The 13,318-nt window shown below is 46.7% G+C and overlaps 1 protein-coding gene across 1 annotated transcript in view; it reads right to left on the reverse strand.

The window, feature by feature from the left end:
- Window positions 1-1,547: 1,547 nt before the first annotated feature.
- The window catches only part of LOC139054413 (coiled-coil domain-containing protein 125-like), a 158,378-nt gene continuing 146,607 nt past the window's right edge, over window positions 1,548-13,318 (reverse strand). Inside the window, exon 5 of the mRNA XM_070531355.1 lies at window positions 1,548-2,338. Coding sequence (XP_070387456.1) covers window positions 2,234-2,338 — 105 coding nt within the window. The 3' untranslated portion in view covers window positions 1,548-2,233. The remainder of the gene's footprint in view (window positions 2,339-13,318) is intronic.

Raw genomic sequence — 13,318 nt, forward strand, 5'->3', positions numbered from 1 at the left:
ATCATTCAACACTCGCTAGGATAACAGGGGAGAGAGCCCTTCTGCATTTAAAAGAAAACGCGCACAATTGCAAGAGTCAATTTGATGGCTTCTAGTGACAAGTTCATTATATCGCCGTCAACTGCTGCACAGAGGCAACTGAGTCGTGCTTGAGTTGTTTGTGGCACCGCATCAATTCCAACCATGGTTTTGTTGATGTGAATAGTCTCCCGCTTCGCGCCTTAGGTAGTGCTGCACGTGGAGTAGACTTCAATCTAGCTGCATAAAATGTGATTTAATAATTATTTTTGCTTCAAGGAATTGAGGCTTTTTGTCATAATTGTGGGGTTGCCAACTGCCTAAAAAAAGCACAAAAACGGGGCACAGAATTTATGTGTCAATACTCCCTTAATGAATTACTCTAACAAAGTTATAATTTGGATGCACAATTTGTTTTACATTGTTGATGTCTTGTGTTAACTCGTGCAGTATACTAAAAACGACTGAGCCCACCAATCCTTGTGTAAGCGGCGGCACCTTTCAGTGAGGTGGTACGAAGAATGAAGTTCTGTAGCTGTAATCTTATTGACCAACTTTCTGCATGGGGGTACTGGTTGTGAGTAGAAGATTGCAATAAATTATTTCAGGCTGAAAATGAAACCTATTTGGTAAGCAGAAATGGTGGGCCTCCTAATTAAAACATGGTTTCAGGGCCCACAACGATCTCTTTGGGGTAGGCAAGCTACAGTTCACTTGCAATTCCAATTGGTAGCTTTTGAAAGCACCACAAATCAGTCTTGTGTGTGTTTTTTGCAGACTACATATTTTTTGCAGCCATGATTTCGGCAAAAGATCTCGTTTCTTTTGTAAATGGAGAGATATCCTCAAGAGAGCATTGCGAATGCACCTGTGCTGCCTTTCAAGATACAATTCTGTCTAACTTTTAGCCTATTCTTTCTCTGCACTGTTTGCTTTATTTGAAAATAAGGACAACTGCATTTAATAATACTCACAAATAACGCTAATTGGTCCCTATACACGTTTCATAAACATTTGAATTGTCATTTTAACGAAGTCAATTTAATTTTTTTGTTGCATTGATAATTAATGTTTCTAAGTTCTTTGCAAGGAAGTTCAGGGAAAACGACGCCTGCAAGTACGATTTCTGTAGCATGCGGTGAGATGAAAATCGCATCATGTGAAAGAGGCTTCAGATGAAAGCGACAAACTAAGATGAAGGAAAGGGAAATAAAAAAAAAATATGGGGCTTTACGTGACAAAACCACTTTCCGATTATGAGGCACGCCGTAGTGGAGGACTCCGGAAATTTCTACCAGCTGGGGCACTTTAACGTGCACCTAAATCTAAGTACACGGGTGTTTTCTCCCCCATTGAAATGCGGTCGCCGTGGCCGGGATTCGATCCCGCGACCTCGTGCTCAGCAGCCTAACACCATAGCCACTGAGCAACCTCGGCGGGTTAAAGGGAAATCGGTCTCGTTTCTTTCATGCAATAAGAGTTGTTTTATTTTAATATAGAATTAGTTACAAAAACACTGCAACACCGAGCACAAGAGACACATTTTATTTCGATCAATTTATTCATTTCTGTGTTTTTAAACGACAATAGGCCAAAGGTGGCGCGGAATTCGAGAACGAAACTATCGGCCACTTTCCGCCGGTTGACTGGGCGACTTGCGAACGTGATCGTAAGCAAGGTACCAAGGCCGTTGTGACAGGCAAGCTTTCAACCACACTGTCCATCGTATGGCACATGTGAAGAGGGGTGAGTCTACCAAAACAGCTTGTAGTCGAAAACAAGTTGTGACACGCCGCGATGAAGGTGCGTACGGTGCGAATACAAGCGACAGATGCGCCTTGCGATACTGATAGCTCTTAGCCACCACATACAGGGTGTTCTTTTTTTTAGCTGCAGCAAAATTTTAAAATGAGAAAAATATAAATCACGATAACTTTACCTTTGCCATTCGAGTGTACGATTGGCAGCCTTAGATATGGATGAATTTCCGCAATTACGTGCGTAATTAGCGAAGTTACGGTAATTTGTTTTCTAATTATCAACAATACGTGGCTATAGGAAATGAGTACTTCGACGCTACCAGTCCCAACGGTCAAATTTTGAATAGCGGTGTTGATGTGGGAGCTACACGAACGTGCCGCTTGGAAGGCTCCTTGAAACCGAAGCTGGATGGCAAAAGAGCGCCTGTGTGGTCGCCGATGCTGCCAGATGCGTGCTACAAAGGCTGCGGGCTCCCAAGTGCGTCACTGTGTCCCAGCTGCAGAGCGAGGAGCTTGACCATGACCTGCTGGTGGACCAGGGCCTCGTTCTTGTCGCACAGCTGCGAAAAGGGCACAACACGAGCCGCGTACAGAAAGGGTGTCATTTAAATAAATGTCTCTTGTCTGGCGGCTAAACAGCAGTGCTGGTGAGACGATAGGACATCAGCTGCGAGCGAACACCGCTCGTCACACGTTGTTAGCGACGGGGGACGCTGCGTCAGGACGAGTATTTTGTCCGCTACATTCCAGGCGCATCTGCGTGTATCGCGAACTCTGGCCTGAATAAACTTCTCCCTATCCTTGAAATGATTTTTTTTCTGCCTTATCGTCTGCCAAAATTTATAGAGCACACTTATTCCTAGACTCAAGGGTAACAGAACTGTTTGTTGGCCTAGTTGGTGCTTGCTAGAAGACATGTTTTTGCGGCAAGTTAAAATGCGCACACAAAAGGAAGACACATAGAAGACCACATGGGCGGCAGTTCCAACTGATTTAGTTTAGGCGGTAACCCAGGAATATGTGTACAGATACACGCATGCGCAGACTGTCCACGAACCTATGTTATCCAGCGGTCGAACAATCTCGTTTCCGATTTGTGGAGCAAGACAGATGTATCGCTATAGCAACTTGAACCTTTCTTTTTTAGATAATAAGCCTCCATTAGCTCACGTGCTGTTTGATATCTGCTTCTACCAAGAATCTTAATCTTATGAAAACGTGGTTTACACATGCAGGCCTTGCATTGTGCTGGCATATGTGCCACGCCATCTTTCATTATATTTAGTTCGTGTTCCATGGCTCGTTCATTTGCAGAGATCATAACCTAGTTAGTTTGGAGCAGACAAAGAGGGTTGTTTTGTAGTACTTCCTAGAGAAATGTACAATGAGAAGGCCGCAGAGTCTGTAAAGAAAAATTTGTACAGATTAGGAAATCGGAATCAAATGTCAAGGGTAAAGTTGTCAGGCTGTGTAAGGAGCTCAAACCGGACAAGTTGGCCAAAAATATTTACTATGTCAGACCTGCAGCGCTAAACATATTTTTCAGTGCAAAGACGCACAAGCCCGTTTGGGAGCATCGTGAGCGAACGAGACACGTGGCAGTTGTTACTGGCACATTCTAAAAGTGCTAAATTGTGTTAACGTAAATGACCCTTTCTCGACAGGATATTCACAAGACATCGTGCAATCCCTAGGCAATGCGTTTGTTGTAGATGTTGAGGACCTTTCTTATTCAATTCCACATGATGTACTTTTTGCTGCGGAAAAAACTTTGCATAGAAGAAAGTGGCATCATAGCTTTTGAAAATGCAGCCAGTGTTACGATTGAGAACGTTTTAACGCTATTGGAAGCCTATCTTGATAGTACCTTTATTTGCTTTGACAAACAGCTTTTCTTGTAAAAATGCGGCATTTGCATTGGTGCTTGTATTGCGCCGCTGCTGTGCAACATATTCCTATGAAGTTTTGATCGGCTGCACGATGAGGCTTTTAAACGGGACAGCACTTTAAAAATTTTAAAGATGTTTAGATGTATGGACCACATTTGAATTCTTTTTAACAGACAATGCTCGTGGCTACGGTGTTGGGCCTCAGAGCACGAGTTCGCGGGACCGGCCACGGCGGCCGCATTTCGATGGGGGCGAAAACACCCGTGTACTTAGATTTAGGCGCACGTTAAAGAACCACAGGTGGTCGAAATTTCCGGAGTACTCCACTACGGCGTGCCTCATAATCAGAAATTGGTTTTGGCTCGTAAAACCCCAGAATTTAATTTTTAAGACGAGGCTCACTGAAGCGCGACGATAATATTTTAAACATATTTAAGAACAATGGCAAAGGGCTTTCGTTTACGCATGAAGTGTCACAGTGTAATACCCTGCAATTTTATGACATCTTATGACGGGCAAGCTTGTTAGCAATATTTCCCACGTGCCAAGAAAAGGTTGCTGCCGTATGACTCTTGTCATTCCAAAATTGTCAAGCGTGGAATTGCTATGCTCTGCTTGGAGTCTGCCCTCAGAAAATTGTTTACTCACACGATGCATGGCCTCGTTCGATAATCAGATCAAGGACTTAAAGCGGCACGGTTCCCTGACTCGTTGGTGACATCAGTCACCGAAACCCGGAAGGTAAAAGGTACTAGCGCCACAAGGGAGGAAGAAAGTGCCGTAAGACCTGCTGTGGCTCCTTATGTTCACAAGGTCTCCCATAACCTCAAGAAAATGGCAGGCCGGTATGGGGTACCCATCACCTTTTCTGCCCCCGTCAAACTGGTTCGACTCTGCTCCAGAACCACTGGCGAGGAGACCGGTTCGCAAGGCTATGGCAAGAAACACGGAGCGCCTTACGGGAAACGTGCCACGGGGGTGGTGTACGAAATTCCCCTTGAGTGCGGCAAGTCCTACAACGACTGGACGCTGCATTAACGAACGAGCCATGGAGCACGAACTAAATGTAATGAAAGATGGCGTGGCACATTCGCTTGCGCACTGCAAGGCCTGCATGTGCAAACCACGTTTTCATGAGATTAAGACTCTTGGTAGAAGCAGAAATCAAACAGCACGTGAGCTAATAGAAGCTTATTATATAAAAAAGAAAGGATCAAGTTGCATTAGCGATACATCTGACTTGCTCCACAAATCGGAAACGAGATTGTTCGACCGCTGGATAACATAGGTTCGTGGACAGTCTGCGCATGCATGCATGTGTGTGTATATTCTTGGGTTACCGCCCAAACTAAATCAGTTCGAAGTGCCACCCGTGTTGGTTGTCTTTTCATGTTTTTTCTCAAGGGTACTGTCTATAGCGATCGGTCGAGCGTCTTTCTCTCTGCATGGTTCTGCACTCCGCAGCGACAGTTCACGCGAATAACAAACTCAAAACAGCAAAACGTAGGATAGGATATTAATTTAACAGACCAGGGTAGTACTTCGTGAACAAGCAACCAATAAAACGGTGGCTGCATATAACTTGCACAACATTTGCATTGATTCTATCGCGCCCAAATTCCGCTTGTCAATTTGTCAATTTTGCTCGAGACGCCAGAATTTCACATTTTCAACTCGAACGTCTGGCAGCAGCACGAATACTAATTTCACATTCAAGTTTCTGCCTACGCATTTTGGCTTCCCAAAAGTAGGCCAGTCGGTTCAAAGAGAATTTTTTTTTATGTGAACTGAGGCTTTCATTTGTAAAGCCGAAAGCCTGGCCAGTTGGTCTACAGTAAAACGCACGCAAAGAACGAAAGAGAGCCAGACACTTCTTTGCAAACTATCCATGTCTTTGTGCGTGCTACAGCTTTACCATGCAACATTCATTTGTTTTCAGTACTTGAATAAACCAGTGTTAACTCCATTTCAATGCTACACGTTCAAGGTTCAGTGATCTGAATTTTTATGTTGCTTTGGGAACATTTGTGACAAGTCCGAATCGCGAACCCGGCAGCTGCTCGGCCCAAGTTTTCTGGGCGATATATAAGGCTGCAGTCAGGCAAAGCCTCAGTCGTCTGAAACTGACTGAAAGTGGAGGGAGTGAAAATCGAGTTTGTTCTTAGAAGGCTTGCGGCGTCTTCTGCACGCGACTGGATAATGCTTTAAGAAATGACGGTGCGAATGGTTTTCAGCCAAACCACCAAGATTGCAATGACAAAGTAGTAAAGGAATAGAAGCCATTGTGGCGCAAGTAACCACATACAAAGAGGACAGACCACCACGGGCGCTAACTCACAACCGGTTTATTGCCTCGCCCCAGAAAGATATATAGGCCAAACCGGTATGTGCGTTAACGACCGAGTACGGGAGCACGAACTGCATGGTCAGTCATTATTAAAGGCAATGCGCACCAGCCTGCGCATTGCCTGGCCTGCAAGTGTAAGGTTTCGTAAGCTTAAGATTCTAAGCAGAAGTAAGGACACTACTCTTTTCAAAGCGTATCACATTAGAAAAAGAGGCGCAGAGATTGCGTCAGCGACACGTCGATCCGCTTATTTGATAGCAAGACACGCCTTCTTGAATTTTCGCAGTAGTAGGTTTTCTGTTTCGCCCCCACTGTCGGTGCGAGACATTATGGCATGCTTTATAGTAAGATACAGGCGTAAGATAGCCTTAGTACCACTGCCCCGTATTTTGATCTATAACTTGACGCTTTAGCTGTAATATACCGTTGTGTGTGAATAGTTTAGGTCGGAAACCAACTATAGACGGGGAAACCGATTGTTATCTTCCGTGAAGTCGCGGAGTCTGTTGAGTATTACATGCTCCATTAACTTTCCCACACACGATTTGAAGGCGTAGCTTATTGCCAGGCTTGCTATTCGATTACAAATCGGGAATGCCTGACTCTCGTCTGGGCGGTTTTCATATTCCGCCCATACTTGTATGGCAAGCACTTTGTAATCACGGACCACCACGCGCTCTGCTGGCTTTCCTCAGTCAAGGATCCTACCGGCCGGCTTCGTCGTTGGGCTCTGCGGCTGCAAGAATATTCCTATGCAGTTGAGTACAAGTGGGGCCGATTGCATCAAGACGCAGTCTGTTTATCACGCTATCCAGTGGACGAACCATCCACCGACCCCGATGCCGATGTTTGCGTTTTCTCCGTTTCTCAGCTGCTACATGTTGCCGACGAGCAACTCCGTGATGCCGCCTTGTGCGCCATCATTGATGGCTTGGAATCTTCGCCTTCTGATTCGTCCCTTCACCTGTTTGTTTTCTAGGATAGTGTATTATATCGCCACAATGAACATACGCCCCGACGGTCCTGCCCTACCCCTCGTCATCTCTAAGCACCTCCGGTCAGCTCTTCTCCACGAACTTCACGATTTACCAACGGCAGGTCACCTTCTTTTGGCCAGGCATAACCCGCTCCGTCCGGAAATACATTGCGGCGTGTGAGAAATGCCAGTGCCGAAAAACACCATGGACGCGCTCCCTGCCGGGTGCCTTCAACCGCTCGACATTCCTTCGGAGCCGTTTTAATTTTCACTTTGGCTTGGGCCTGCTTGGCCCTCTATCCACGTCTGGCAACAAGTGGGTCGCTGTGGCGACAGATTACGTCACGCACTACGCGATCACCAGAGCACTTCCAACAAGCTGCGCCACAGATGCGCCGATTTTCTTCTACGCGACGTGATCCTGCAGCATGGCGCTCCACACCAATTGTTCACTGACCGTGGTCGGACATTTCTTTCTAAAGTCATCGCCGACATCCTGCAGTCCTGCTCAACCAGGCACAAGCCGACTGCGTCTTACCATCCATGGACTAATGATCTCACGGAGGGTCTGAATCGTACCCTAACAGACATGCTTGCAAAGTATGTCTCGTCCAACCATACTGATTGGGACCTTGCCCTGCCCTATGTCACTTTTGCATATAATTCTTTGCTGTCACGACACTGCCGGTTATATCCCATTCTTTCTGCTCTTCGGCCGAGAACCCACATTGCCACTGGACACATCCCTGCCATCCGCCGCAGCAGAGACCAGCGAGTATGCACTTGACGCCATCACCAGGGCAGCCCAAGCACACGACATTGCCCACGCTCGCCTCCTGGCCTCTCAAGAGAAGCAACAACGCTTGTACGATCGCCAACACAGAGAGGTGCACTTTTCCCCTGCATCTCTGGTACTCCTGTGGTCCCCGACTCGTCACGTTGGCCTGTCAGAAAAACTGCGGTCTCGGTACACAGGCCCACATCGAGTGCTGCGTGCCGTGACTTCGGCTACCTACGAAATCGCCCCAGTCAGTACCAGTGCCGCATCTGCCCCGAATTCCACTGACGTTGTACATGTAGCACGCCTCAAACCATATTAATTTCCTCTTATCACCGATATTTAGACGCCCGGGATGGTGCTTCTACCGCCGGGGGTAATGATACATGCATATTGCGTGTTTCTTGTGGCCGATGCAGGCGGGCGCCCCGACGAAGACGACGAACGCTCCCTGGCTCTCGAGCTGTCGGCTGAACTGGCTAGCGCTGCATTATCATTTGTAAATACACTTTGTAAATACTCTCAAGTTCTTATTCATTCTTTCGTGTAACAATGTGACACCTAGGTATTAATGCTCCCACGTTAGCTGAAATACAGGTATAATTAAAGTTGGGTGAATGTTTTTTTCTAGTTATGGATAACAGAGCGGATTTTTCGTTAATGAGCATTTGCTAATCATTGCATCACACTGAAACTCCCTCTAAGGCTGTATTTAAGGTGATATAGTGATGATAGGAATTGATTTCTTTGTACATAATGCAGTCGTCTGCAAAGTACCTGCATCCGGCGTTAATAGCTGAAGGCAGATTGTTTACAAAAAGTAAGAATAATACCGGCGTCAAAAAACTACCCTGCGGTACAACATAGGTCCCCGGTACGACTAAGGATTTCACATGATTGATTGCTACGAATTGCGACATGTCTTTAAGGAAGTTAGTGATCCTGTCAAGAATTTGTCCCTTGCCTAGGGTAAATTGAAATATCAGAATAAGTTTGTTATGCAACACCTGATCAAAACATTTAGAAAAATCCAGCAGAATGAGATGGATTTGTTTTTGATGATCGATGCTTGAGGAGACATCATGAACCAATTCGATAAGTTGGGTTACCGTGCACATGTTCCGGCGAAGTCAGAGAAGCACAGAGCACAATTAGTTTTGAAGAAAGACTCATGAACATCGATGAATATAAATGGGCAGCTAAAGCGCACAAGTATGTGTATTTGAAATGCGTGAACACAGAATGAAGAAAGAGGTCAAGAAAGTTGGCAACCAAGTATAGGTTGGTTGAAATTATAGATAGACAACCAGGAGCCATCAGAAAGAAATTGGGAGAAATGGAGATACCTAATTGGATTAAAAGAATGGAAACAAAAAGGAACATGGGGGTTTACAAGAATCAGAAGAAAAAATTAGAAGGGAAAGGGTCGTCCGGACAATTCTCTCTTCCATTATCGTCGTGGGTGCCACTGGTACTGTATAAATCTCTATAGAACTCCTCAGCCACTTGAACTATATCATCCATATTAGTAATGATATTGCCGGTTTTGTCTCTTAGCACATACATCTGATTCTTGCCTATTCCTAGTTTCTTCACTGTTTTTAGGCTTCCTCCGCTCCTGAGAGCATGCTCAATTCTATCCATAATATACTACCTCATGTTAGCTATCTTATGCTTGTTGATTAACTTGGAAAGTTCTACCAGTTCTATTCTAACTGTAGGGTTAGAGGCTTTCATACATTGGCGTTTCTTGATCAGATCTTTTGTCTCCTGCTTACTGGTATCCTGTCTAACGGAGTTACCACCGACTTCTATTGCACGCTCCTTAATGATGCCCATAAGATTGTCGTTCATTGCTTGAACACTAAGATCCTCTTCCTGAGTTAAAGCCGAATACCTGTTCTGTAACTTCATCCGGAATTCATCTATTTTCCCTCTTACCGCTAACTCATTGATCGGCTTCCTGTGTACTAGTTTCTTCCGTCGCCTCCGCAGGTCTAGGCTAATTCGAGTTCTTACCATGCTGTGGTCACTGCAGCGCACCTTGCCGAGCACGTCCACATTTTGTATGATGCCAGGGTTATCGCAGAGTATAAGGTCTATTTTATTTCTAATCTCGCCCTTCGGGCTCCTCCATGTCCTACGACCTTCAATTTGTACCTCTTATTAAGTTTCACAACAAGACCTGCTACCCTCTCGTTAATGCTATAGAAGTCCTGTATGTCATCAGCCATGTTCTTATTAATAAGGAATCCGACTCCTAGTTCTCGTCTCTCCGCTAAGCCCCGGTGGCACAGAACGTGCCCGCTTTTTAGTACTGTATATCCTGCTTTTGTCCTCCTAACTTCACTGAGCCCTATTATATCCCATTTCATCATCATCATCATCATCATCATCATCATCAGCCTAGTTACGCCCACTGCAGGGCAAAGACCTCTCCCATACTTCTCCAACTACCCCGGTCACGTACTAATTGTGGCCATGTTGTCCCTGCAAACGTCTTAATGTCATCCGCCCACCTAACTTTCTGCCGCCCCCTGCTACGCTTCCCTTCCCTTGGAATCCAGTCCGTAACCCGTAATGATCATCGGTTATCTCCCCTCCTCATTACATGTCCGGCCCATGTCCATTTCTTTTTCTTTATTTCAACTAAGATGTCATTTACCCGCGTTTGTTGCCTCACCCAATCTGCTCTTTTCTTATCCCTTGACGTTACACCGATCATTCTTCTTTCCATAGCTCGTTGCGTCGTCCTCGATTTCAGCAGAACCCTTTTCGTAAGCCTCCAGGTTTCTGCCCCATATGTGAGTACTGGTAACACACAGCTGTTATACACTTTCCTTTTGAGGGATAGTGGCAACCTGCTGTTCATGATTTGAGAATGCCTGCCAAACGCACCCCAGCCCATTCTTATTCTTCTGGTTATTTCAGTCTCATGATCCGGATCCGCGGTCACTACCTGCCCTAAGTAGATATATTCCCTTACCACTTCCAGTGCCTCGCTACCTATCGTAAACTGCTGTTCTCTTCCGAGACTGTTAAACATTACTTCAGTTTTCTGCAGATTAATTTTCAGACCCACCCTTCTGCTTTGCCTCTCCAGGTCAGTGAGCATGCATTGCGATTGGTCTCCTGAGTTACTAAGCAAGGCAATATCATCAGAGAATCGCAAGTTGCTAAGGTATTCTCCATCAACTTTTATCCCCCATTCTTCCCACTCCAGGTCTCTGAATACCTCCTATAAACATGCGGTGAATAGCATTGGAGAGATCGTATCTCCCTGTCTGACGCCTTTCTTTATTGGTAGTGACTACAGTGACGGGGCCCGGCACTTTAACATCTGCACTACAGTGACGGGGCCCGGTACTTTAACATCTGCACTACAGTGACGGGGCCCGGTACTTTAACATCTGCACTACAGTGACGGGGCCCGGTACTTTAACAACCACACTACGGTGACGGGGCCCGTCGCTTTAACAACAACACTACACCGACGGGGCCGTCACTATAACCAGAGTCCTTCCATGTTTTTTGGAAGGACTCTGCTATAACGATGTCGGTATTGGGGGCGAGGACGACTTACGGAGTCGCCATCTGTCAGAAGCGCCTCACATGCATCGGCGTTAAATAAAGGTTAAATAAACATACTACGCGGCAGCCCTCCTGAACAATTTTGCAAGTACTCTCGACATGGCAGTATTTTACCTTTAAAATAATCATGTTGGACAAACAGAAAGCACAGAATGGTTTACAAACGCTATCTCTTTGTCTACTACGTACAGTAAGCTGGGACACTGCGAGCGGTCGCCGCAATCGATTCCACCGAACCGGTTTGCGCGAAACGTAAGCAATCGCTGAGAAAACTATTTGAAATATGTTCTTATAGTGGGATGGCTGTCTGTGTAACTAAATGTAGCATAACAGAATGAAGCTGCAATGCAGCGATCGCACGGGTTCGCGGTGACCGACTTCGCGTCTGCATGCATGTCATCGCGCAATGTTTCGCTTTTGCTCCGAGCACGTTTTCGCACCGTGCCGTGAGCTTTATGCCGCACCATATGAGCATTTGACAGTACGCAAGCAACCATTGTTGCATGGACACTATGGGAGCTGTTCAAAAATAATTTCGTTATAGCTAGGGTCTTCGATGTCTACAGCGACTTATGATGTTCCGTCGCGATGATTCAGTCTTAATTTTCTTTTCCTTTTCTTCTAAAGCCTTGGAAGCTTCAATATCATTATTTCTCAAATTTCATCGAACTGCATGTTTATCGGTCTTCTAAGCGAGCAATTACCCGCTGCTTCTTTTTCTTAATTCAGTAGAATATTCATTGTCTGGTGCTACACAAGCAGGAACATGTGCCGTGCCTTTTTTAATGTGTTTTTACCGTTCTCCTTCCGTTAGAGTGAACTTTCTTTCTTTATTATAATCATCATAGGCAGTGGCGTAGCTAGGTCGTCTGGCATCCGGGGCCCATAGGTATTCTGTCACCCCCCCCACCTGGCTGTAGTCGAGGAAGGCGAGGATATCAACAAGTTCCGGGTGTCTTCAGACGTATATGACACCCGCCCACTGGCCCCTTGCACCCGGGGCCCACGGCCCCCCGGCCCCCCCTGTTGCTACGCCACTGATCATAGGTGTTACAGTGCATACGCAAAAGATTGTACATTCGTGGACAAATACCCATTGCGGTCGTTCGATCCGTATGTGTGCAATCAATGTATTCCATTACTGCACGGAAGTTGCTGACATCGTGAAATTCACGTGGTGTTGTGGACAGTACTGGAATAAAATACCGCGGTCCGTGAAGTGCTTGGCATCCCCATAGGCGCCAGCACCGAGTAGCTCATGCAGCTGGGGGTCCACAACACCTTCGATGAGGTTGGGTCACAGAAGTTAGCCCAGGTTGTCAGGCTCGCTTCCTCGCCTGCGGGGAGGCGGATCCTGGAGGCGCTGGACTTTAACCCGTCAGGGAAAGGCGGTGCGTGCTCGACGCGTGGTCGCGGGAGGCCGTCACGGTGTCGCCGTTCCCGCGCAACGTGCACCCGCAACGCAATGTAGGCACACGCCGGGCCCGAGCGGCCGCACTTCTCGGATCTGTCGCCGACGATCCACGTTCGTCGACGTCGCCCAATACGGTTCGTCCGACCGGTTCGCGGCGGCCGTGGTGGATCACAGGGGCAACCTAACGCCGCGTCCGTGCGGGGCAGGTGTCCGGATTGCGGAGATCCATTCTGCACTTTAGAACACATGCTCTGGCGGTGTCCCTCGTTAATACGGGACCACGGTCATCTCACCACGAAAGAAGAGTGAGAGGAGGCGGTCAGGCACGGCCTGCCCGTCCCAACGTCGGAACGGCTCGCGGCGGCCCCCTCCCTCATAAGGGGAGTTCGGAGTCGCTCCTCAGGACCTTAATAAAGTTCACTGCCTGCCGTGAAGTGCTTGAAGTTGTTTGCATAGAATGTTTTAAAGAAGTGCGGCCATTGACGTCGCTACAGTGTTGACGTAAAGTGCCCGTCCCGTCTGTGGTTAAGGAGACGGGCCCCGTC

Source organism: Dermacentor albipictus, chromosome 1 (assembly GCF_038994185.2).
Source record: "Dermacentor albipictus isolate Rhodes 1998 colony chromosome 1, USDA_Dalb.pri_finalv2, whole genome shotgun sequence".
Taxonomy (NCBI): Eukaryota; Metazoa; Arthropoda; class Arachnida; order Ixodida; family Ixodidae; genus Dermacentor; species Dermacentor albipictus.